Source organism: Ischnura elegans, chromosome 13 (genome assembly GCF_921293095.1).
Source record: "Ischnura elegans chromosome 13, ioIscEleg1.1, whole genome shotgun sequence".
Taxonomy (NCBI): Eukaryota; Metazoa; Arthropoda; class Insecta; order Odonata; family Coenagrionidae; genus Ischnura; species Ischnura elegans.
Genome location: NC_060258.1, coordinates 10412260 through 10437556, shown reverse-complemented (window position 1 = coordinate 10437556; position 25297 = coordinate 10412260). Strand labels below are relative to the sequence as shown.

Here is a 25297-nt window from a genome sequence, read left to right as displayed (position 1 = left end):
TCCTCATTTGAAAAAGGCCAGATTGGCGCCCATGCGATGCCACTCCTCGTGACGTCACAGGGACCTAGTTTCTATACGAGAGGATAGGAGTTATACATCGTCTGAGATTACCAATGCTTGCATGATGCACAGAGCTCAGGGAAACGTCTTAATAATCACTTATTATAACTGGCTAAGGTCGGAAAGTTTCCTTCGTTTGATAAGGTATTCATAATCCTTATTTAATCAAAGTGCTACCTGCTAGTCGGGTACTCTGCTACCTGCCAGCAACCTGCATCGTAGGGGCACTCATAGCCTCGCACCAAGGTGGCCTCTCGTGGTGGCAGCGGGACGTCACACAGGCTTTTCCCAGCATTCATACTTAGCCATCACATTTTCTTGCACTTGAAAATTTTCACTGTTCATTTAATCGCAAAAAAATTGATGTCATCATTTAAAAATCTAAAGGTTTGAAGTACATACTCCAGGACATGGGCACAGCTAGGCATTAAGGCTAGGGGGGGATTTCAGGTGCAACTAATACTATGGGGTGCTTGGGGGTATTGCATGCCCGCCAGGGTAAGCGGGAGGTGCTGAGGCCTTTCGCCGGAAAAAATTAAGATAAATGGTTCCAAATGGTAAGTTTTACAGTCATCTGAGGAATATTTTATAAATCCTCGCACTATTCTATTATCAATATTGATCCAATTAAGGAAAATAGATTCAACTTTAAATTTCAGTGAGCTCTGGGGGGTGGGGGGTTTTATCCCCCACAAAACCCCCTCGCTGCACCACTGCTCCAGGAGTTGTGGCGTTACGTCGTTAAATCTGGTTGATTGTTCGCGTAAGCCCAGACATAGGGAAAACTCCAACCGTCAGTCACAAGGTGGATCAGGGAAAAGACTCCACAAACAAGAAATCAGCTCACAAGAAAAAAATTGCCAAAAATAATTTACGAGTATTTTCGTTCTATATCTATTCCAAGTAGAGTATTCAAAATAAGAAGTATTTCAGAAAACAATGATGATAACTAATGATCCCATAGGAAACATTACCAACTAAATACCAGCAGTATAATTTTTCTAAAATCGGCCAATGTCCCACTAGCCATCCATTCACCACCAGCGCCCAAGCAGAAGAGGGCTTGTCTATCGCGCGATGAGACAGGATTGAGGGGAGGGGTTTTCCCAAGGAGAGGAGGGGTAGTCAGGCCGATGTTCTATCCACTGCGTCACTGCCCCTGTTGACCGGCTGCTCCGCAAAAAATCATCCCTGGGTTGGAGTGAACAGCATACCAGCCAGAATTTTCCCCTCAAACTGCTGGGTTGGAGACATCAGTCGAATCAGAGGGATATTCATTGGAGCACAAGGAGGGGAGAGACATGGTGGGGTGAGGTGTTGGAGGGAGAGAGTTGTGATAGGACTATGGTAATACTTCTCACTCCAAACTGCATACTAGGGACTCAAGCACCCATTTCCCCTTGATTGCCAAGGAGTAAGTATTCCTCCGCAGTCTTGCATTGCAGGAAGGCTGGGTTCGGTGCTGTTTCCAGAGACAGGATTTTCTGGAGACAGGAGTTTCCGAGACTAGAGGTCTCCGAGCCTTTGGTCGAAAAAGCCTTAGCGCGAAAATCCTTTGCACGAAAAACCTTAGAGCAAAAAGTCCTTAGCGGGAGAAGTTCTGCGAATAAGTTCAGAGGAAGTGTGGAGGAATTTCTGGGGGGGGGGAACACTAAAAAATGCCACAATAATCTTTAATGTCTTTATAAATCCTCGCATTATTCTATAAGCAATATTAATCCAATTAAATAAAATAGATTTAACTTTAAAATTTCAGTGAGCTCTGGGGGGGGGGGGGCGTTTTATGCCCCACAAACCGCCCTCGCTGCACCACTGCTCCACAAGTAATAACCTTTCCCTTTAGGCACTTAAAAAAATAAAAGTAAAAACCACCCTATTTGAGCTTCATCAGTGGGAGGTCTAACATTATTTCTTAAACCTTGCCTACCTTAACCCTACCGTCCACTCGTATAAGGTGTTCTTTTCACAATTTGCCAGAAAAATCTCTGATCCAGAGGTTGAAGAATTGTTTCTTTGCCACCATCACGTGCTTTCCTCAATTGTTGGTCGTGAATCGTGCTCTGTTTTACCACAAGGCATTCTGATTCTGCAACTCAACTCAAAAGAGTTCAGCTGACATGCGTGCCACCGTGATGTACTGTATTTCTTCGAATACACTCCCCCCCCCCCCCCCCCTAGTAAACTCCCCCCTAATTTTTTGGCTTCAGTTTTAGGAAAAAAATTTAAATGCAAAGGAAGGCTTATGCAGGCAATTTTTCTGTATTTAGCAGGTTAAAATTCTAGAGTCGATAAAAAAATTTTTCCATGAAGATTAAGACAACTATTCTAACTAACGATTCTGTTAATATATTTTCCATTTCCGAACATAATAACTATACCTAAAAACATGTTGTGATTCATTGTAAGTGTCAGTAATTTATATTTCCTTTCCCAGATGTAATGGAGAAATGAGAAAATTTATCAAGTATCTAAGACAATTGTTTTTTTTTAAACATTCAGAAATTACACTGTTCTGCAAAAAAAATAGTTCGAAAATTGCCCGGCTACAATTTACGGTGTTTCAGGCTAAGGGGAAAACTACCCCTTCTCTAAACTTATCGCTTTTCAAGGGACTTTTACTAATGTTATCTGCTTCTGATAAAAAAAATTGACGTTTTGAAGCTATCAGGGTCAAGATAGAGACAAACCTCACTGGGGTTGAAAAGATTTAGGGGGTGACAATTGAAAAAAAATTTTTAAAAACATTAAAATGACCATTTTTGTCGTTTTTTTTTACGACATATGATATTGCAGCTAATGGAACAGTTTGTAAGGGATAAATACACTGTTCACCCCCTCCCCTATTTTTTAAAGGATTAATATAACAAAATATGAAGTGGTATAAAGAGCTGACAAAAAAATCTTAACACAAATCAAATTTGTCAAAATATTATTGTAACAGGGTTTGGGGGTTCATGAACTCCAGGACTTTGAAATGAATTCTTCGTTTTATTCTGTGCGTGAGTGATTTTTAAACAAAATTTTAGCATTTAAAATAACGTAATTCGGGACTTGTAACCTTATTGCCTTTTATTTATTAACTTTGTCGTTATAAACTATATATATATATATATCCGTTTAAAATTCCACAATGTTTATGAAAATATTAGTAATTCTTTTAGAAGAGTAAATTGTTGAAAATCAAAAGCAATATTATGCTTAAAAAAAACTGGTAATGGAATAATTTGACCGTAGATTCGTGCTATGATAGGGTTAGAAGGGGTCTAGCGTAGTGGCCAGGGTAAGTGTTGATCTGGATTCCAAAATCTGATGGACGAAAATTCCAGGGTCACTCCACCCCAAAAAAGAGCTTCGTAGAGAGAGGTTTAAAAATATTCTCATGCTACTCGTAGCATGAAAAATGTTGTCCAATGGTAGATTCCACCAGGAAACACTTATATATATCTGCCACTCACCAACAATGATTTCGCTTGGAGAGAATTCATGTGTATTTATGCAAGAATAAGTAAGAATAAATCTCTTCTTTTATTAGAATCAAATTACAAAATCATTTGAAAAAACATAATGGTGTACATAATATTAGAACATCCATTTATGGCTAGCAGTGGTTATACAAAATACATCCATTAGCCAATCAATATCGTGTCTTTATTCTCAAGTATGAGTGACAGAAATAGGAAAAATATATGGCTATAAGACAAAATAGGTAAATCAAGGCTATAGAAGGAAACCAAAGCATTGTTAATGTATTCAATTACAAAAATATTTTTTAAGGTGTTCCACAATCTAACTAATTATAATTTCTATGAGTCATTTTCATGATAAAGTACCTAGACATTGGATCTCATTACCAGAGAATGTAAAACACTTCCATAAAATAGGAGAATTAACAATTAGTACCTATAAAAGATACACAGAATCTACTACATTCTTTAAAAAATTAAAATTCTCAATCTTTTTTTCTGCCATTATAGGTTAGGATAAATACAATATACAGGTGTTACTAAGGAGAATAAATGTTCTTTTTATCAGTGTAACACCTGAAGTAATGAAAAAATGATTATAATTTCAGAATGCAGATATTATTGCACAAACATTGCATATAAGCAGTTGCGCGTTTTTTGATAAAGGCATTAAAAAATTAAAATGGCATGTTACAATAAACATAATTATGAAACTATAACAATAATATCCAACCTTATATATATATATAGGTCGTAAATCAAGCTCCGATTAGGTAACAATTGCGAAAACATTGATACATGTGGCCAGCCACTGTTCAACTCCTGGTTCACCAAAATGACTGACGTGGAATAAAATACGAATCTCTTCTTCAAGACTATGAATTTCAGGAACTTAAGAACAATAACTTCAAGGCACTCATCTCCGACGTTTTGTTGAAGGCACATTCTTCATACCTGTTGAAGCAAGTAAACAAAACAGATATGTAACAAAATTGTTTGGCCCTCATTAATTAACACAATAAAATGCGATAATTATTATTAATATTATTAATGTTATCAGTCAGGGTTCTCCCACTTATTAAATTATAAAATTCTCGGTTTTTTCCAGGTTGATCTGTCAAATTTACGCATGCCATTTTTAGCTGAAATATATATCCCATAAAAATCATAGGCTGATCGTTAACTAAAAATTTAACAAATGCAACAGATGCTGTGATTGTAAACGCAGAAATAAAAGTGCTATCACTCATGACCTAAACTATCGTAAGCAAAATTCATTGGTGCCGACTCCATGGGGCCTGAGGGGGCCCGAACCCACCCTCTGAAATTCGTTATGGGTGTGAGGAAAAAAATGTGTCAGGCTGTCGATTTTCCCCGGAGCGTCCAGATATCGAGATTCGAGTTATCATGGCTCTAATGTTGATCGCATGACTCATCTAAAATGCTTAAGAAATTTAAAACTCGTTACTTATAAAATTTTCTGTGGCAGGATACATACCCGGTTTGGGCCCCCCGAATATTTTTTTGTAAGTTGGCATCCCTGGCAACGTTTAGGGCTGACGTGAGGTTGTGATTGCGAAAAAAGAACGTCTTTTATAGCATTGCTGAATATTGTGAAGTGTAAATTTTAGGAATGTACGTATGTGTGTTTTTATGCAATGATTACTAACATTTCTCTCCATCATAATGAGATATTTTTATTTTTGACGCTTTCCAAAGTCTCTGAAACCATTAAGGATGTTAAAACTATTATTGTATTAATATTTTCATTTGTCCGGTAATTTGCATGTACAAATATAGGACACTTCAAGGAGTGAGTGAGTTATTAAAACATTTAAAATAAATAAAGAAAAAAAATGTCACAGATGAAGAAATTTCTGCACAGAATAAAATGAGTGTTTCAAAATAACTCACAAATGTTGCAATTGAAGAGGGACATATTCTTTACTCTCTTAGCTTACAGTGGAAGCACATTAAATAACAACAGACCCATATGCCATGGAGAATGACTCGAATTTTTCATGAAGATTCCTGTATTCCGATAAAATGTTTACCAAGTGAGTCACTTACCTCATTGACTAGTTCCTCATTTTCGGAATCACACGTTGCATGAAGAAGAACGTGAGGAAAGGTATCTCCCTCTGCAGTATCGACATTCCTTTCTTCGAACCGTACTTGACCAACATTGCCGGGACGACCGAAATCAATGATACTTCTCTCCCTAAAGGTGTTTTCATACTCAAGGCATCTTTTATCAAGTCGTCCATGCACACTCCTGAGGTATTCTTCTTCTGCAATTCTTCCTGTTCAATTTTCTCATACAGTTTCTCATGCATTTCATCGTTACATGCATAAGGACAGCCTCGGGTTTTGAAAATCAAGTGGATCACCATCTGTGCCAAGCTCTGAGCCAGGGAAACTTCAGGGTCATGATTTTTGTACACTGTTTTGTCCCCTTCCCATAGTGAATATTTTCCAGCCTTACCTCCCAAGTAAACCTTGCATTCAAAAAAGTCGGCGAACGTACGAAAAAATGTTCCAGTACATTTTGCACCGTCCAAGCTGACCAATCGTTTCACTAAGTTGTGGATATAGGAGGAATCACAATCGACTAGTACTTTCACTCCACGATTTCTCTCCAGGAACGTTAACATAAGAGAGGTCAGGGGAGATGCTTCGTATATTTTCTCGTAAAAACCTCTGACTATCTTTGTTTTCTCCTCGTTATTCTTCCGTATTTCCGTGAGACTCATCATCACGTCCACACATCTATTTAATGCTCTATTATTTCTCTCTTCTTCAGTTTCCTGGTCTCCGTCCTGAGGAGCGCTATCTTCAGGCGAACCTGAAGATGAAGAACTTGAGTCGTCGTCCTCCTCTTCCATCTCTGCCGTCACATAATCTTTCACAGGAGCGATATCCTCAGATAATCTAGTGACGCTCTCTTCCAGTTTTTGAAGCATGACATCCCTTGAAGTGATCTCTTTGTGAATCTCATCTCGCAGAGAAGCAAAATTGCTGGATAGGTAGTGGCGCATTTCATCCGTTGAATCTCTGGCCCCTTGCTCAATCTCAGTCACCCCACCTCGTGCCTCTTCAACAGGAAGGTTTTCCACTGTGTCGCCAGTGCTAGCCATTTTAACTGCGCCTAGAAATAAAAAGAAATGCAATGAGTGGATTCATATGAGGTTTACATATCTGGAGGTGCTGTTTCAGAGTTATTTTCCGAGCTTCGTTTAAAATTTGACAAATCAAATTCAAAGTGGAAGAAGTCTTCTTTCATTCGGGGTAAACTGCACCACTATTGTTCTCTCAGCCAACAACAATGGTATCAATGAGAAAAATTACGTATGTACAGTGAGTCGGCTTTTCAGGACCTCAGGGCGGAGGGATGTTGGAAAATAAGCGGGTTGAATTCGATTAACAAAATGGTGGTTGGGAACAAGGAAGCCTTGATTCACAAATGCAAACTCATAAACGCATTTAAAATCAAACGAGCAACGTTTATTTCTATTGATGGTTATTAGGCGACTCAGATTTACTAACAAATAATAAACATACATTAAATCCACGACCATACAAAAAACTAAGTAATCAAAAAAAAAAAAAATCTCCTGGAAAAAAATATAATCACAATGTCAGATTACGTTATGAGTTTTTTATGTAAATCTCTGAAATTGCATCAACACACTGCAAAAGGAATCTCTCTTGGTACTTGATGTTTTTCATTCTCTTATCATGTGCAATGAACGCACCAAATATAATTTTTAAGTTTTTATCTTGAAAGTTTAACTATAAATCATGTACGGGTAAAATTGAGAAAGAGCTGTAAAAATGGAAGCCATATTTATGTTATTGTTATTTATTTGTGAATACAAGCGAAATACAGACGTATTACTTATATAAAGTTCAGTTTTCATCGGCAAAAGTTGAAAAATGGTTCACAGTACATGAAAAATACAAAGAAAAAGTTCCTACAAAGATCAAAACTAAAAGCCAAATTTAATTTTTTTAACAACGGTTTAATATAACTGTTAAAATAAGAAATTCTCAATATTACGTCTCAACTGTCGCCATAAGAAACGCAAGTGAGTATTCATTGTACGAACGAACAGTTGTATTCATCGCCATGGTAAACTCAGCTCTAAAGGCATCTCATTCGAGAACGAGCGATTGCAACATCTCCGGCATCTATCCTAAGAAGCTCAAGGATTGCAGTCAATCCCAAGTCATCATTCAGAATGATTGAATGATCCAAATGATTGAATCATTTGATGGAATCACCTAAATGTCATTACGTTACATTTGATAAAAAAATATGGAAATAAGTCTATATGCACAAATTTTTTTATTCTATTTAAGATTTATTTTCCGTCATCTATGGATGACACTCGGATCTGGCGAATGGAAAAGGCTAAGGTGGTCGCAATATTTTTTCGTAAATTGCCCGCGGCAACTTTTTGAAGTACAGTAGATTATTAAAGTATTTACATTACCCAATACGTTTTCGAATAGGAACAATGTTGAAAAATAAGAGTAAATAGAAGGAGGAAAATATAAAAAAATTGTATTCTGAGAACAAAAACTTTTAATTTCGTCACAAGTATAGAGTCTATGTCGCCGACTCATGGCCCAATAAAGCGGCATGCTGTCCCAATTAAGCGGAGAATACTCTGGGATATTCCTCTCTATTGGGTTCTGTTCTTCAAGATCTGCCCCAATTAAGCGGCTGCCCCAAGTAACCGCTGGACCCATTAAACGGAATCTACTGTATTTTTTTAATTGGAACATGTTTTTAATCTATTGATTTTATTTATGATACATTTAGGATTTTATCGTTTTTAGGTGAGGTATTTTTTTATTTTTCATGCTTCTAAAATGCCCATTTATTTTAATATTTATGCATATGGTGATACATTTTACCTCTGGTGAGATTAAGAAGCTTTAATTCCTTGCTTCTTCCTATCCAAGAACATGCAGTGCGTCTTAGTAGTGTTTGTAAATAAATGTAAATATATGTAATAAATGTAACATAAATTCTACAAAGAGGGAACTCAATGTGTTCTCATCAAGTCAGCGGTGACTCTTATGAGCCGTTTCTGACTTATGGTGCCGCTGATCGTTGTATTTACACGCAAAAATTTATTTGGGAACGGAAAAAATTATGGTTAGTTATGGATACGAGTCCCATTTCTACCAATTCAATACCTTCCGAGGAGAACACCTAATACACAAGTCTCCCGACGCGCACTTGAGAAATTGGCTGCGCATGTAATCCTTCGATAACGACTCTCTTTCTTGTCGAAGAAGGTTGGTGAACTATTCTCAAAAGACTACGACCCAAGGACAATATCACGGACTCCTTCGGGGGGCTTGGAAGGAGGGAGCACATTGTTTGCAAAGTAAGTGCAAGGCCATCTAAACTCAACACCAATTCATTCCAGCAAGGGACATTTCCTCTTCCATTCCGGATAGCATGTCTGACTATATGTACCCCGGTACACAAAAACATTGAAATACATTTCAATAATGTGTAGAAGAAATACAACAAAAAATAGAACAGATTTGCTATGAATACTTCACGACCTGGAGGGCAAGTCGGTAACTTAAAACCATTTGTATACAAATGGTAAATCTTCTGTAACCTTACAAATTGTACCGATTTTTGTAATACAACTGTATTACAGTTGTATTCAAACGTCTTGTATACAGATGATTTGTAATACAGTTGTAATACAAAGGCAAAATACAAGGGAATTTGTAATACGATTGTAATAGAGGACATTTGACACTGTATTACAATTGTAATACGATTGTAATAGAGGACATTTGACACTGTATTACAATTGTAATACAAATGTATTACCACAAATGTGCTGTCTGGGTTGGGGCGCCTCGTATGGGAGAGAGAGTTCTCGCCCAAAATTGTCTCCCGACCCAAGTCCGTAACTCGGTAGAGAGAACTGTTTCTCCCGTTCGGATGGGAGAAAACTCGCTCCGATGTGTAGTATGAAAAATTTCTAAGGCGAATCTGATATTGGAGCTTGATTTATAGAAAAATTAACCGTGTGCAATTTTAAAACGTTTTTAATTTTATTTCAAACTCAGCCATGCAAATATTTTCTCTATTGAATGCATAATAACCTCATTATGACTTACTAAAGTCGGGACTACTTTTTTGACCGCGCGCAGTGATTCCTCGCTTGCAAGCGGTTGCAAGGCTAAATCCAATTGCCGGTAAATGTTGCTTGTCACCATGTAAATTCTTCATTTCGTATCAATTACAACCTCACCAAACTTGAAAATTAAGAGTATATTTCTAATGTGAATACAGCTTTTGCTCGCTGCTTGCAGATTTGTGCAAACATCTTTTGTGCCAAAATTGTGTTATTGTCAATGTGACAACTCCCGTAAATCTTCTGCTGATAATCACAGTGTCAGTGGTTGCAATGTACAAAAATATCGGCTAAGAGTTGTAATTATCAGTGCTCCATCGTGATTGAATTGTAAGCAGTGTTATTACCATATCGATTAATGTCTGACAGCAATGTAAACATTGTCAGTGAAGTGTTCACCTCCGTTGTTCATCGTATAGGTACATTGACATTTCACGATCAAGCTATCAAGATCAAAGCTGTGTGTGAAGTCACTTTTTCTAGTGTATTAACGAATAAAAGTGAGATAAGTCACCTGTGCCTCTTTCGTGGGCTAATTTCTGGCTTTAAATCAGTGAATTAATAGTTGTTTTTATCATAACGAGCTTAGTGATTGTAAGTTGTTCGTGATGAATAAAAGATTGGAAGTGATTTCCAGTTTTTTTTAATTTTATTTGCCTATGTCTCACTTTATATTTACGGTGTGTGTGCTAGTACTTAGTATGTGGATATTCATTTATTATTGAAGTACATTTATAGCTTCTGTATGTGTTGACAGCGGAACCGATTCGCGATCTCAATATGTGTGCACACGGTTTTGCTGAGCAGTCGTATTCGTGAAACCAATGAAATGGTGAAACTCTGTTACATTGTCATGGAATAAGTTCTTCTAACAATAAGGGCATGTCTTGTGTTTCATTAACTATCTATTGCTTTTCATAGGTAGGACTTGTTTAGAAGTTATTTTTCATTATTTAAAGTGCGTTTCTTGCGCTCTCTGAATTAGCATTAGCTTTCTAAAACCCGCTACTTACACGAAAAGAATTCAGAGCTACAGATAATTGTTATTTCATAGGATTGCGGTGTTTTTGCCTGCTGTTGAGGCTCTCCAGCTAAGCGTTGGTGATGGATTTTCAGGAGGAAGAGAATCGGACCATCGAAGGACGGATAGGACAACCTTCTTCGCTAATGCGGCCGGAAATCTTCCTCCCTCTCCTCAAACGGTTTATTAATATTCCGCAACAATTTCTCACTGGTGTTAATTGCCCCACTTCTCTTAAATGCACCTCATATACGAGCAATAATATTCTATGATTTGAAAGAAAACGCGCCATATTGAGAAAATACAACAAAACACTGTCGAGATACGCACTTTCTCCATGGGAGAAAGAGATACGTCGGGCTCTTGAGGGGGACATAACTGAAGCGCCCGTCTGGGGCGCCAAAGGCGCTTGAGGGGGCTTACGGACTTGGGTCGGGAGACTAGTACTCTCCCAGGCGACAAATAGTCTCCTTTCTCCGGCGGGGCGCCCTAGAGACTTGGGGCGGGCGACAACTCTCGCGCAGGCGCTTCACGAATCTCCTTTCTCCCATTTTCGGGAGAGAACAGAGTTACAGACTTGCCCTCCAGGTCTCTCAATGTTAGCGGTAAAATAAAAAAAAAACTGCTTTCTATATCAGCGTTTTATAGCATCATTTTGAATGTACACACGTTTTGTAAAACAAATAATTCTGGTAATATTGTCCAAAACTTCTTACAAACACTCATTTCCGTTGCTAGTGACCTTAACATTGTTCCGCCAGGGGATTTGTAGTGTGGAACCCCCATGTATCGTTCACGCATTTTTTCATTTCCACGTTCCCGCATTTCATGCACGTTCACCGTTAATATTTCACATATGTAGGCAGTGTAATTTTTCCCGCATCTTTAGTTCCCCTAAGTATCGTTGTCCCGCATTGATCGTTTGAAGATAGTCGTAGTCGTATAATTTTCCCGCATCCATTGTTTGACGAAAATTGGACGAAATATATACAATGTGTCAATTATGGCTAATAAGGACAGGCACATAGTTTCAATCTTCCCCAGGAGATGGAACTACCGAAGAGAGAAGCTCAGTGCCGTGGAAAAGTAACATTTGTGCATTTCCCACGATCCGCTATCCCCCTCCATTCAGCACTCGCCCTCTGACCCTTTCCTCTTCTCCGAAATAAAAAAAAGGTCCCAGCTCTCACAGGGATCTTGTTACGAAGACCTTAGCTTCGAAAAAAATATCAAGTTCCCCGAGAACAATAGAAACATGTTTCGCTTCCCCCCCCCTTTTCTCACCCACCGACCTTTTTCAGCCTACTTGCTTCAAAGTTCCCAGTTTCTTGAGGTCAACTGCTGCATGAATCACCTATTAGGCTAAAAGGTGTTTAAAAATGAATTTCGGCAATAGGCATTGTACTTTTATTAGATTAAAATATTTGTAATGTGCACGTAATGCAAAAGAGAACGAGACCAAACGCGACGTATATCTAACGTTATTTAAGCATTTTAAGCTAGGAAATAGTTGGAAAAATAAATTAGTGACTTCTGGAGATACACTATATACTCGCAGCTGAGCTTCTCGGCAGTTGATGCGGCATTTTTTTCCGGAAATAGTTTTCATTTTTATAAGTTTTATTTTCATCCGTCTTCGGCCAATGGCGCTTCCGAAGAAACTAGTGAGAACAAGATGGACTGAAAACAATTGAAGATGAATAAAATAATACGTTAGAGAAGGGCGTGAGTATTGCAGAACGCCTCGAGTTGGGCGTGACCTGACGATTAACGCAACATTGTTCACATTTTGCACACTCACTCAATTATTTAAAAAAATATATATTTATTGTACAGGAACATTTCAAATGATAGACTATTATTGGCCTTTTTTATCTATCTCACGCCCAATCACAGAGCCGGCGAAAGAGGTTGTTTTAGGCAAAACATTGCACATTGCTCTCGTGAATACGTTTACTGGAAATGGCGTTTGATGGATAAGAATTTTTACATCAGACGAAAATCCATAAAAGCAAGTGCAGCAGTGCAAATGCCGATAGGAGAGCAAACTTTTTTCAGCGAAGTGGCGTGTTTCATTAGATTTTTAAAAGAGATATTGGTCGAATAAACAACATGACCTAATTGTATCAATGAAGTACTAGTATTCCTGTGATCAACTAAAATCTTGTTTATATCATGTAAAGAATATCATAATTTTCAATCCTTGTTTGTGTCCTCCACAGCCGAAAAACGTTCAAAGGGGGTGGGGTAGTGATTGGTAAAAATAATCGATTTTCGATTAAAATCGATCATTGTACTGCGATTGTTTTGATTATGTAATCGTTTAAGAGGCGTCGATTTAATCGTTGAATCGATTACTTAAGCTCCATCTCAACTTGATTACATCGGCTGCAATAGCCGTTGTTTTAATATATCTCCATTCGCGTGAGAATCAAGTACCGGTGGCTTATTTTTATATTGCAATTATACCGCAGTACATTTGAATTGATAGTGATGTGGAAAATTCGTGTTGAAAAATCGAACGATATCCTCGCGATTATTATAGTATCGGTGCAATCGCATCAATTCGTTGCCTGCGCATAATCGGTAGAATCATATGATCCTATGGCAACTAAACAATCAAATGATTCGATGTCTGCAATAAATCATATAATTGTACCGACTTTCGAAATAATCAGATTATGCTATCCCGATTTTAAGGCCGTTTCACACGGTACACGGAATTGCGCAATCTGACGTACGTGCGAAGGCGCAATCAAAATCGCGTCGTGTGAAAGCGGTGTATTGCTAGAACACATGCGAGAATGCGTGGATGCGAGACGGCAAAAAAATAGCCCCCGTTCCAATTTCGTTCATGCATTCGCGCAATTCCGCGCCGTTTTAGAAATTAATGCAGCTCTAACCTGCGCAATTCCGTGCCCCGTGTAAAAAGGCCTTTAAACTGGACCGATGATTTGGGAATCGATGATCATTGGATACGATTAATGGATTACGGCGGAATTTTTCCCATTTCTAGGGTGGGTTGATTGAGAGTGGGGTGGGTTCTGCATGGTTGACGAAGTGGGGGGTGAATGATGAAGAGGGGTGCGGAGGGGTAAGGGGTGGGAGAAGAGACTAGTGCCTCGCCTGCGACTGCTTTTCGTGGGCCGTGTTTCCTTACGACGCACTCCAGCTCAGGGAAACAGAGGGGGGTGGGAAATGCTAGTGGGAGAGGTGGGATGCAAGTGGAGGGGGGTTTGGGACTCTCAAAGCATAGGGGTGCAGGAAACAGTAAACAAAGGTTTCGGAAAGAAATATCTCTCGGAGCGGTATAACAAAGTTCATGGTTGGAGATGGGAATGTCATTTTCATTACGAGTAACTAGCAAAATAAATTGGTGGTATATAGAGCCAATGATAAACTAACTTAAATTCATCATTTTATGCAATATTATTCACCAGTACATCTTAAAAAAAGCAATGAAGAGATATTATTTCACAATTCAAAATTCAATTAATTCATTTAAGTACAGCTCCTATAGAGGGTATTCAGTCACAGGGAACCAGGTTGTCCCATCTTCATGGACAGCTATGTCTAGGAGTGCTATAAGAAAGTTCAATATTAGAGTTGGAAGTGCCTTTACATTAGGAGTACGCATCAAAATAAATTGGTGGCAAATTGAGCATAATATTTAACTTGTTTATTCAGGAAATTATACGATATATGTGTAAAGATCGGATAAGATCATATGAATAAAATAAGAGAGATAGATTGTAGAACACAGATTCAGAATGTATTTTTCCACGATCAATAATAGATTATAACGGCAGCGATAAGAACTCGTAAATATATTGCATGACTTGTAGTGTAGCCTACAAACCTATGTAAAATTAAATGCATGTTTCTTAGTTTTATTAATATTTCTAACAGGATATGGTAGTATAATTTGTTAGTATGCGTGACGTTTTTTGGACCGCCTGGCGTGCATGTGGGATTCTAATTACATGCTGGTGATTGATCACCCCCTGCCAAACACCCTAGAGGTGGCTCGCAGGGTATTATGTAGACGTAGATGTAAAGATATTAGCAAAATAAATTTGTTGTTTTTTGCTCTTCCACATTGGCGTCCAACTTTCATAGATGGGAACTTAACCTTTTCCGAAATAAAGATCTAAAATATACGTGTTGACGTTTCTTGACCCGGGAGACGAAAGCCGCATATTTTCTTCGGGGATTTTATTAAACAATAAGTGAAGGAATGCTAGCAATTACATTATTTCAAATACGTTCTCGTGTACATAGACTTTCGTACAATTTAGATTAACGTTTCCTATAGCTCTCCCCCTTTTATGACAGTGGCGGATGTACGACGTCTTTGTTTCAGGTTTGCTTTACCCTCGGAATCCGGGATCAGGTACCCTGACCCCTCGTCTTGTATTACCCCTCTTAGCGGTAAGGGTCATGCAATTGTTCATCCAGTCAGTTTTCCAAATAAATATTTGTTCTTTTCTCAAAAAAAATTAAACTAAGAAATGAATTCTTTTTCTTTTGCGTAGCGTTTACAATTTTTTAAACGAAATTCTACGATAAATATTAACTTGTATTTCATTTTCTGTGTAAACATCGACATAGAATTTGTTTCTGCATTAAATGCGTTGATATCGACCTTAGAACTTCGTTTAAAATTTGACAATGCTCTGAAAAAAATGAGGAATTCAGTTCAAAATCAGCGATTTACGTGCAACCAACAATATTATCCATTTGATAAATACATATAAGCAATACATAAGTTGACCGCGAACCAATTCCACAGGTATAGTCGTAAACCCGGAAAGGAGGGAGCACAACTACTCTCGGAGTCCGAGATAATGCGGAGTCCCTGCGTGGAGGGGTCGAAAAAGGTTCAGCGAGACCCTTCTTAACGAATGCCCTCCAAAAATGCTCCGGACCACGAGAAAGAAGAGTATCTTGGGGCTCAGTGCAGCAGTCATGCTAAGACGAAAACTCCGCCGTCTCGAAAGGGTTAATTGGGAATTGAGATCAAGATTCCTTAACGTCTAGAGGGCTTTGCAAACTTTATATTGACGTGGTGGAATTATTTCCTCGCTTTCATCATCGTCGTCACTGCTCTCATGATCCAGGTCCAGGCCGCTGGTTCTACTCCACTGTTTGTTGCTAACATAAGACAATCGCCTATCACCGTCTGAAGGCCTTCGCATATTCTCTCGTGAATTTAATTCAAGCCAATACCGTGCATGAAGTTTAAGACAGAGAAAGATCATTCGAATTAAATTCATTCGCCGCGACTGCTCTACGAGGTGAATGATTTCGGCGAGTTTTCTGCGCAGAAACGATGCGCACTCGTGCGACTATCGATAATGCATGTCGATTCTATCGATATTTCCGACCTTAACACGATTTATTTTGAAATAGTGAAGGGCAGAGTCGATCATTTTAGTGATTCAATCATTTTGACTTGAGTCACATTAATGATTCAATCAATTGATTCAATATTAATGATCGAAAAGACTCAAAGGAGTCAAGATCGAAAAGACTCAATCGATGGATGTACTAAATCACCTTGAATAAACAAATAAATATTGACGCATCTGCGAAAAGAATTGTAACGCTATTGCTATCCATATTATCATTTCATGTCCTATGTTGATCGTGAATTCCAAATAACAGATAGTCAGCATACTCTGATACATAAAAATTTAAAGGCAAATAATGAATAGGCAAACTTATAAAATAAAGTCAGCGCATATTGACGTTATTATCTTCATTGCTTCTCTGAGAAATTGTGGGAGAAAGTTAACGATGAATCACGTTTGATTTTTTGATGATTTCTGTCAGGCATTTCTATGTACAGTTATCAAAAGAACATTGTGAAAATGCCCTAATCCTTGGTAATTTGACTATGGGAACTCAAGGATTTTCCTACAGTGATTTTTTTCCCTCTTACAAATTACAGACCATTTTCAACAGGGCATCCATCGTAAAACTGAAAGTGGGGACAGCTTTAGGAATTCAACTTCATGTGTGGAAGGGGGGGGGAGGGCAGTGTCACGCAATATTGATTTGCAATGGCAAAATGGCGAACGCTATAATTTATTTAATAAAATATATATCTATTAATTTTCGAACAAATGTGGGTGGTCGTCCATGGCGACAAGGAATACTTATCAACCAAAAAATATTTCCAAATTTTGAAATGAAACGGAAACCGGGATGATTGACATGAAACCGGAAGTCGGAGTGATTGATGATCGAATTGTTTAACGAAATGAATGATGAGTCATTTGATTCACATTGTGATTCAATCTTTCTGATCGAATCGTTCATGATCGCCCCATATCACTATCTCGTAAGTCGCAGACGACGAAATGATTCGTTCATATGTGCGCTCGAATATAAGTTTGTATTTTTCATACTTTCTGTTGGTAATGACGTAATAAGTAATGAGAGGGATTAAAACGGTACGTAATGGATATCGGGAAACCACCTTCAGAAACCGCAGCTGTTGTGAGTTTAGATATCCCGCCACGAAGTAATAAGTTGTTTACGCTCCAGTGCAACCATTATAATGCTTCAAGACAGTGCGCTCTAGAACATGATCGTAAGGAAACTGAATGGTTACCCGAGGTATTTTCACTTCCGATTGAGTAAATTAGAAAGTACGCGAAAAAGTAATTCGGGGAGGAACAATACGTTGTTTCTCTATCAGAAAAATCCTATCCTTTGGAGACAATTCCCGTATTGACGCCGCAGCGCCAAGCTCCAATATAAAAAAATAAACACGACAAGCAGAGCAAAGGCCTAGCAAGGGTGAAGGCTAGTGGACAGGGAGTTTGTTTGTGTGGGGTCCCGTAGGGTGTAAGGACTCCACAATGCAGTCGAAGGAAGGTCATTCTTGGGAAAGAGAGGAAAGGTACCGGGCACACCAGTGCAACTTCCTATGCCCGCCGTACAATTTTGGTGGCAGGTTTTTGAGGCTGCGGAATTTTAACGAACTACGAGCGCTACTTGTCGTCTACCCATGCTTTGTATGTGGCTCGGTAAGTTCACGTGTGTTTAAGCGAGTTATTTGCACTTGAAAAACTATTTAATTGAGTTCTTCAGCGTTTTTTTGTAATTCTAAACGCTAAAGTAATTCACTGTGTGGATTTCACAGGTGAGGGAGGAGCTAGTTCGCTTAATTTTCGGCGTTATTTGAAATGCCACGAAGCTGTGTCGCACCAGGGTGTACTGAGGGGTATGGCTCTAAAAAGTCTACCTTCTCATTTTTCTCTGCTCCCAAAGATCCTGTTAAGAGGAGTAAATGGCAAGCTGCAATACCAAGGGTAAACTTTGAGTTGAAGGCAGGGCAGGTACTGTGTGAAAAGCATTTCATGCCCCACGACATCGTCAGGAAGAAGCAGTTGAAAGATGGCAATGGCAAAGTCGTCAAGGAGGTAAGTAAAGGCCCAGCTTAAATAAAATAATTTCATTAGTATCAACGAATATATTCAATGTGTTATTTCGCGATTTCATTATAGGTGGAATTTAGGTGTCCTAAATTGACTGATGACGCTATTCCTGTGCTATTTCCGGTTTGTCCACTCAACTCTGCTCTCGTGCTTATGTTCCAGCCCCTTATGTCAGCCAGTAGCGGTCTTTGCATCAAGGGGCTCAGTCAAGGGAGAAACCCGTAACATGTAATTTTATTGCCTTGTGATTGACTGATGTTTGAATGTTCCCTATTTACAGATTCATCTGTTTATCAGCAATATCTGTTAAGAAAATGACTTCAGTATGTTTTCGGTGCCAAAGTGGAGTTATATTAAGACGGTTCATCTGTGGAGAAAATTATTGGATATAATTTTTCGTGTGGCAGTGATGTTCTTTGATAGGTGCCAGTAATGACTCAGATTGGAAGATTTTCTACGTCGTGAATTGGAAACTTAGCCACAATGAATGTGCAGATAAACTTTTAAGGGACGAGGTCATCGCAATACATACATACTTAACCCTTTTATGGAGTTTACCACTTCCCAGTATTGAGAAGGTCACATTGTTCTTTTTATTTGTTCAATCTATATCTACACATGTTTCAAAGGTATCTCCAAACCTGAATAAATTACTTAAATGCAGAGGGTATTTGCTTCTTTTCCTTTTGAACCAAACCTTTAATAAGATAGATATAATGAATTTATTTTTAGTATAACTCTCTTCCATTACCTAATTGAGAAATTTGTACTATTCCTCTGTTGTGACAAATATTTAGGTAATGTATCGCGTCGTTTACGTAAACATCACCTTACCGTGATGAGAATCCGTTCGCTAATGTCGTAGATAATCTCCAGTATTTATTCCATTGCATCAAGGCGTACTTTGCAGTTACAAGTTCGTAGCCTAAGGGAGAGACATACCGGCATATAATTCGCAATATTAATGTACAGGAGTGTTAGAATCCCTGCGTAAGCTCATACAGTTTACAATAAAGAATGGCTATTTAATATAAAATAATAAGATTTGGCTTTATATCTCTGGAATCCAACATATTCTCCACAAATCTTTCCTTAATTTACACGGGTTTCAATGTCCTAAAGACGTCTGCCAGGGTTCAGGACAGGTGCTGCCATTAGTTCCGACTTTCACCGCGACCTCAAAAACATGCCACTTTTTTCTCGGGAGTAACAGCGGCTTGGTACCGGGAAGATGAAGAAAAGAAGGCTCTATTCCGAAGGACCATCACCCAAGGAGGGGAGTAAATATCTGGGGGGGGGGGGGGTGGACACCAGGGTCGCAGCCAGCTGGGGGAGGTTTAGGTGCTACTAATACCGGGGTGTTTGGGCGGTATGGAATACCCACCAGGATAAGCAGTAGGTGAGAGATTGATAAATTATGGAATTTTAAGATAAATGGAAGAAAATGGTGAGTTTTACGGCTTTCCGAGGGATATTTTATTTATCCTAACGCTATTCTATTAGTAATATCAATCTAAAGAAGTGAAATGGATTAAACTTAAATATTTCTCAGAGCTTTGGGGGGGGGGGGGGGTTATCCCCCTTGCGCCACTGGGGGGCACCACTGGTTCTGAACGTGGATCTAAGTAAGGGTGGCCGGAATGGGTGTGCTTTGGTAGGATAAACAACGCCTACATTCACCGAAATATTGATAATCCCCTGAGGGTCAATGCTAACTATTTGGTTAGCATTTGGCCACATTTCTTTAATACTTTGAAATAAAAATTTTCCATGCCCAATGTTAACTTCTTTTTACTTCCCCTTTGCGAAAAAGCTGTTGGATTTCAACAGTGACTGTTGCATTTTAATAGTTACTCTTGTATTTTAAATTTGCCTATTGGATTTTAACAGTTACTGTTGGATTTTCTACAGTAACAGTTGGATTTTAACGGTAACTGTTGTATTTTCTACGGTCACTGTTGAATTCCAACAGTTGAATGCAACAGTGGTCCCAACTAACTGTTGAAAATTTAAAAAGTTTTTCACCAATGGTCAATGGTAGGCTTCGCGATTTTATGACTCAAACTTCTTTTCACAGGGAAATGTTATTAATAATCGCCACGATTACGTCCTACAACCAGCTAAAAGCTGAAAATTAAGTTTTACGATAGTAAACTAGTCATTTACCTGCACTTAAACTCATATTTAATTTTATTATAGCCAACGGAAATCTAAAAATACGGCAATAAGGTATGTTTTCAAAGACATCCACACCAGTGAAGCCGCTAACAGAAACAGAGTTTATACATTAGAATAAGTATCGTATATGATGATAAAAATCCAATGACAATCACCGGCGAAATACTGATGATAATAGTAGCCTTTTTCAATTCTTAATGGTATGACAAGCAATCACAAGATTTTACACGGACATTTAGCCGTGAAAATAATTTGTACGCATTCGATTCCACATAATTTGACAATCAGTCAAATTATTTCACGTGTCGATTGTTGCAAAGGAATGCTCAAAAATACACAACCGTGAAGCGTAAGCTTTGGGGGGGAGATTTATCCCCCAAACCCCCCCCCCCCCTTGCGCCACTGGGGGGCATCACTGGTTCTGAACGTGGATCTAAGTAAGCGAGGTCGGAATGGGGGTGCTTTGGTAGGATAAACCACGCCCACATTCACCGAAATATTGATAATCCCCTGAGGGTCAATGCTAACTATTTGGTAAGTACGTGTTCACAACTCTTTAATACTTTTTAATAAAAATTTTCAATGCGCAAAGTAAACTTTTTTTTACTTCCCCTTAGCGACAAAACTCTTGGATTTTAACAGTTACTCTTGGATTTTAACAGTTACTGTTGGATTAAAACAGTTACTCTTGCATTTAAACAGTTACTCTTGGATTTTAACAGTTACTCTTGGATTGCAACAGTGACTTTTGGATTTCAATAGTTACTCTTGGATTTTAAATGTGACTGTTGGATTTTAACGGTAACTGTTGGAATTTCTACGGTTACTGTTGGATTCCAACAGTTGAATTCAACAGGGGTCCCAATTAACTGTTGAAAATTTAAAAAGTTTTTCAATAAGGGTCAATGGTTGGCTTCGCGATTTTATGACTCAAATATATTTTCCCTGTGAAATATTACTCTACATCACCACGGTTACGTTCCACAACCAGCTATAAGTTGAAAAATAAGTTTTACGATAATAAACTAGACATTTACCTGCACTAAAACTCATTTTTAATTTTATTTAAGCCAACGGAAATGTTAAAATACCGATAAAAAGGATATTTAAAAAAATATCCTTCTATCGTTATAGCTGTTTTTAGATAAACTGGCACAGTGGCGTCACTATGGGGAAGAAGAGGGGTATAGATCCCCCACGAAGCCTCCGTGGAAAAAAATAATGTAAAACTATTGCCTTATTTAATAACTGCCTATACGTAAAGTTAAATTTGAAGTACCAAAATAATGTAGAATGCATATCCACGCATGTATTATTTCAAAACTTTTCTCGAACCCCATTGCTTTGGGTCCCCACATCCCCCCTAAATACGTTACTATTTCCTATAGGAACATACCTTGTTATACTATAGTTACGCCACTGAAGTGGAATATGAATTAAGTACCTCTAAAGAATGATCAATTCTGAATAGTACAGTACAATTTTTTTGCCGTAATTCTTTTAAGTATTTAGGAAAAACAACGTACAGCGACTTGGAATCATTCTTCACCATGACAATGGGACCTATCACGCATCAACCCAAATAACTGAATATTTCATCGATGGCAACACATCGCATTGATGGGACATCCGCCAAAACAGTCACTGATTTCTTTTTTCTTCCGCGCGTGAAGAATAAGCGACGGTCGCAACGATTTGAGACGCCATAGGAAGTTGATAATTCTGTCAATGATTAAAATTGGTCCTCACGTATGCAAAAGTGGATCAGTTATCGAGGTGAATAGTTTGAAAAACAAGAAAACCAATTTCAATGACAAAATATATGATCTTATTTATTATTCCGGATAAATAAATACCTAGCTATCCTCGTTACCTTACTAACTCTCCCAAACTTTCGTCGTTCACAACAGCGGTATTTACCACCTCCCACCTAAATGTAACGTTATCCATAAAATGAAAATATAAAACGAAAAATATGTCCTCTGTCGAGTAAATTAGTCCTCTTCCTTCCACATTTATGCAACAGTTGATTGGAAATTTTTTTTGTCACGAGGTCGCATATTCATTCCCAAGAATTATGAAATTTCAGCAATTTGATGGAATTGCTACATTCTCTTGGTATCGTTCACTTACAGTGGGTTTAATTAGGAGTTTAAGTAATGCCCCACGAGACCATCCTCGCGTGTTATTAACGCAGAATTACCGTCGCGATGTTTACGATTAGACAAGTTAATAGGGATATCGCGTCAGCCACAATGCTTTTACTGAACTTTTTCAACTTCTCATAGATTTCCGCCAAAAGTTTTTAGGCGAACCCTTTCCCTCCAAAGTTACACTATCATTCACAATTTTACACTTTTGAAGGACAACACTAAAGGGATCTGAATACAGTTCATTTTAAAATTAATTCAACACACATTTTCAACTCACTACACAATTTTCACTAAACAATAATTAATTCAACACAGGCGATACAGTCCATCACGTACTTATAACCGGCTGGGATCGCGTAACACCATTTGCAACAAAACGATTATATCTGTACATTTTTATGATTTCGATATACATTACATAATATATTATTTATAAATGTCTGATGATCCACGGTCATTGATGTGCACCAGAATCTTTAAAATATACGAATAATATCCTTACGGCGTAACCAGGGATCATTCGATATGTTTAATATACATATTTACGGCGAGTTATGCGTATTTACTCAGCATATAAACTCATATTATTGCAGTAGATATAACTATGATACGCATTAAATCTAGATATAATCCTTTCGGTGCTACTATAGGGAATTGATAAAGAAAGACATTAAAGAAACGTTGGGAGTGATAGAGAACTGTCCCAATGTTTTTAAGTGAATACGAAGAATAGAGGCAATGAAACACTCACCGAAATTCACGCCAAAACAATGCCGATCCTCTTATCCTGGCTCCTCAGGGAATAGAAGCAAGCGCATGCGCACTTTATCTCCACTCCGCAACGAAAACTGTTGACCCTGTTCTCTCTCCACGTCCGCCTCTCGAATGACGATGTTGCCCGATGCGTTCCAAGCGCCAAAATGCCGCGTGATGCCGCGCCACTGTGTAGTGCCGTATCAGCAATCCAGGGGACTCTGGCTGTCTGGTCAGAAGCATAGATCTTTCATATAGGGGAAGGGGATAGGGGAAAGATCTTTCGTAAGGGGCTAGGGGAAAGCGCCATCTACTGTATAAAAGATCTATGGTCAGAAGCACGAACATGACGAAAATGGAACCGATAATTGCCTGCCTGTATCGTCACCCACCGCGCATTGAAATGGGTTTACATAAGTCTCCACTCGAGTCGCTGATGGACAAGGTGATCCTAGTTTCCGGGAAAATATGGTATAACTACAAGAACCAACCAAAATTAATGTAGAGCGTAATGATGAGATGTATCAAATTAATAACTTTCCAATACTTTCCCTTGCAAATACGTACGTGATAACACAAAATCTACGTACATTTATACAAAATAAAGTCGAAAATAGTTTGTCAGTTAGAACATTGATAACTCGGGAACTGCTGTACCGATTTGAATGATATTTTTTTATTCGTCTTTGCCTCGGATAAAAGAATGAACATTTTAAAAAATGGTGAAAGTAAACGAAAAAATCATCTTGATCATAGGGATATTACCATAATATTACATTTGGAGTTGGTAACGCTACAATAGCAGTTGAGTCTGTAAAATCCACTATTTTAATTGTTTGCTTTCTTTTCGCCGATTTAAATACTTAGCTTCGTAACAATATAACATTTTAATGGTTAAAAATATTGCAAATATTGAAAACATATTTTGTTTAAATTTAATTCGAGCTAATTGTAAGGCCATCTCGAGTAGACACTTGATTACCGTGTATGTAAACAAATCTCCAAGCAATTGTTGATCGTAATGTCTGTCTTCCAATCGACTATAATGAAGCATTTTGATTTCATTTCCTCGGAATTTTTGCAAATTCGTTTCATCGGAAGGTGAGCTCAGCAACAAAGTGTTCATGAAGACGATTCATCGATACAAAAATCACAAATGGTTGATTGAGCGAACAATTTTGACGATGTATAACGAAGAAGTGGATGGTCCCAAACTAGGTTAATTATGATAAAACAGCTGGGACTCGCTATATTCATTTAAATCTTTTGACTGTGTAACAAATTAAGACGAAGTCATCGACTATCTATTTCAGTTATTAAAGCACTAATTGATTTAGCCTAGCCGTGGGATGGCTAACCACGGCACATTTACAGCGAAAGGTTGGCTCGGTGTTCATGATTCTTTGAAACCTTCACGAACCTAAACAATGCAATGGAACGCGTTTGGTGATTGAAAAAAGCTATCAAAAGAAATCTCTGAGCTCTGGGGGGGGGGTTTACCCCCAAAACAGTGGCGTAGCAAGGAATTTCGTTCGGGGGTTGTTTAAAAGCAGAGGGGGGGGGGGGATTTTTGAAAAACCGGACTCCAAGTAATGGGTTTTAAACTAATTTTAACTCTTTCCATAATCGAAAAAATTTAATTCGTTAAAAAAACTTTTTGTAAATTCCTGAGTTTTCAATATTTTGTTATCTATTATGAAGGACAATAATCGTGTTTTTATATTTCAGGGGGGCACCTCCCCAATTCCCCCTGGCTCCCCACTGCCCCCAAACCTCCCCTCGCAGTGTCACTGCTTCGCTGTATTTATTTCGCTTCATCCGCTTTATCTTGCGTCTGATATCAAAACACTTGTTTATCAGAAGGTGCTCATACGTAAGAAATTAAGCCTGAATGTGTAGGGCACACCGTGGTACGTTCACGCAGTGCATTTTATCCAAACAGAGATACTATAACCGGCGCGCCTAAAGTCATTTTACACGAATGCTGCTTACTATATGGGCTTTTCGTCACGATTTTGAGAGTCAGTCAAGCGTCGGTCTAGCG

The 25297-nt window shown here is 38.3% G+C and overlaps 1 protein-coding gene across 2 annotated transcripts; it reads right to left on the bottom strand.

Annotated features, from left to right (window-relative positions):
* Window positions 1-3566: 3566 nt before the first annotated feature.
* LOC124170352 lies at window positions 3567-23799 on the bottom strand. 2 transcript variants are annotated; one of them, XM_046549076.1, is made up of 3 exons: window positions 23252-23799; window positions 5595-6672; window positions 3567-4478 (listed from the first exon to the last, which is right to left on the bottom strand). In XM_046549076.1, the coding sequence occupies exon 2, from the start codon at window positions 6659-6661 to the stop codon at window positions 5603-5605; it is 1059 nt and encodes a 352-aa protein (XP_046405032.1). In that variant the 5' UTR covers window positions 6662-6672; window positions 23252-23799; the 3' UTR covers window positions 3567-4478; window positions 5595-5602. The 2 variants fall into 2 exon arrangements, with proteins under 2 accessions (XP_046405032.1, XP_046405033.1); XM_046549077.1 differs by lacking the exon at window positions 23252-23799 and having other exon boundaries at window positions 5595-7108.
* Between the last annotated feature and the right edge of the window lie 1498 nt (window positions 23800-25297).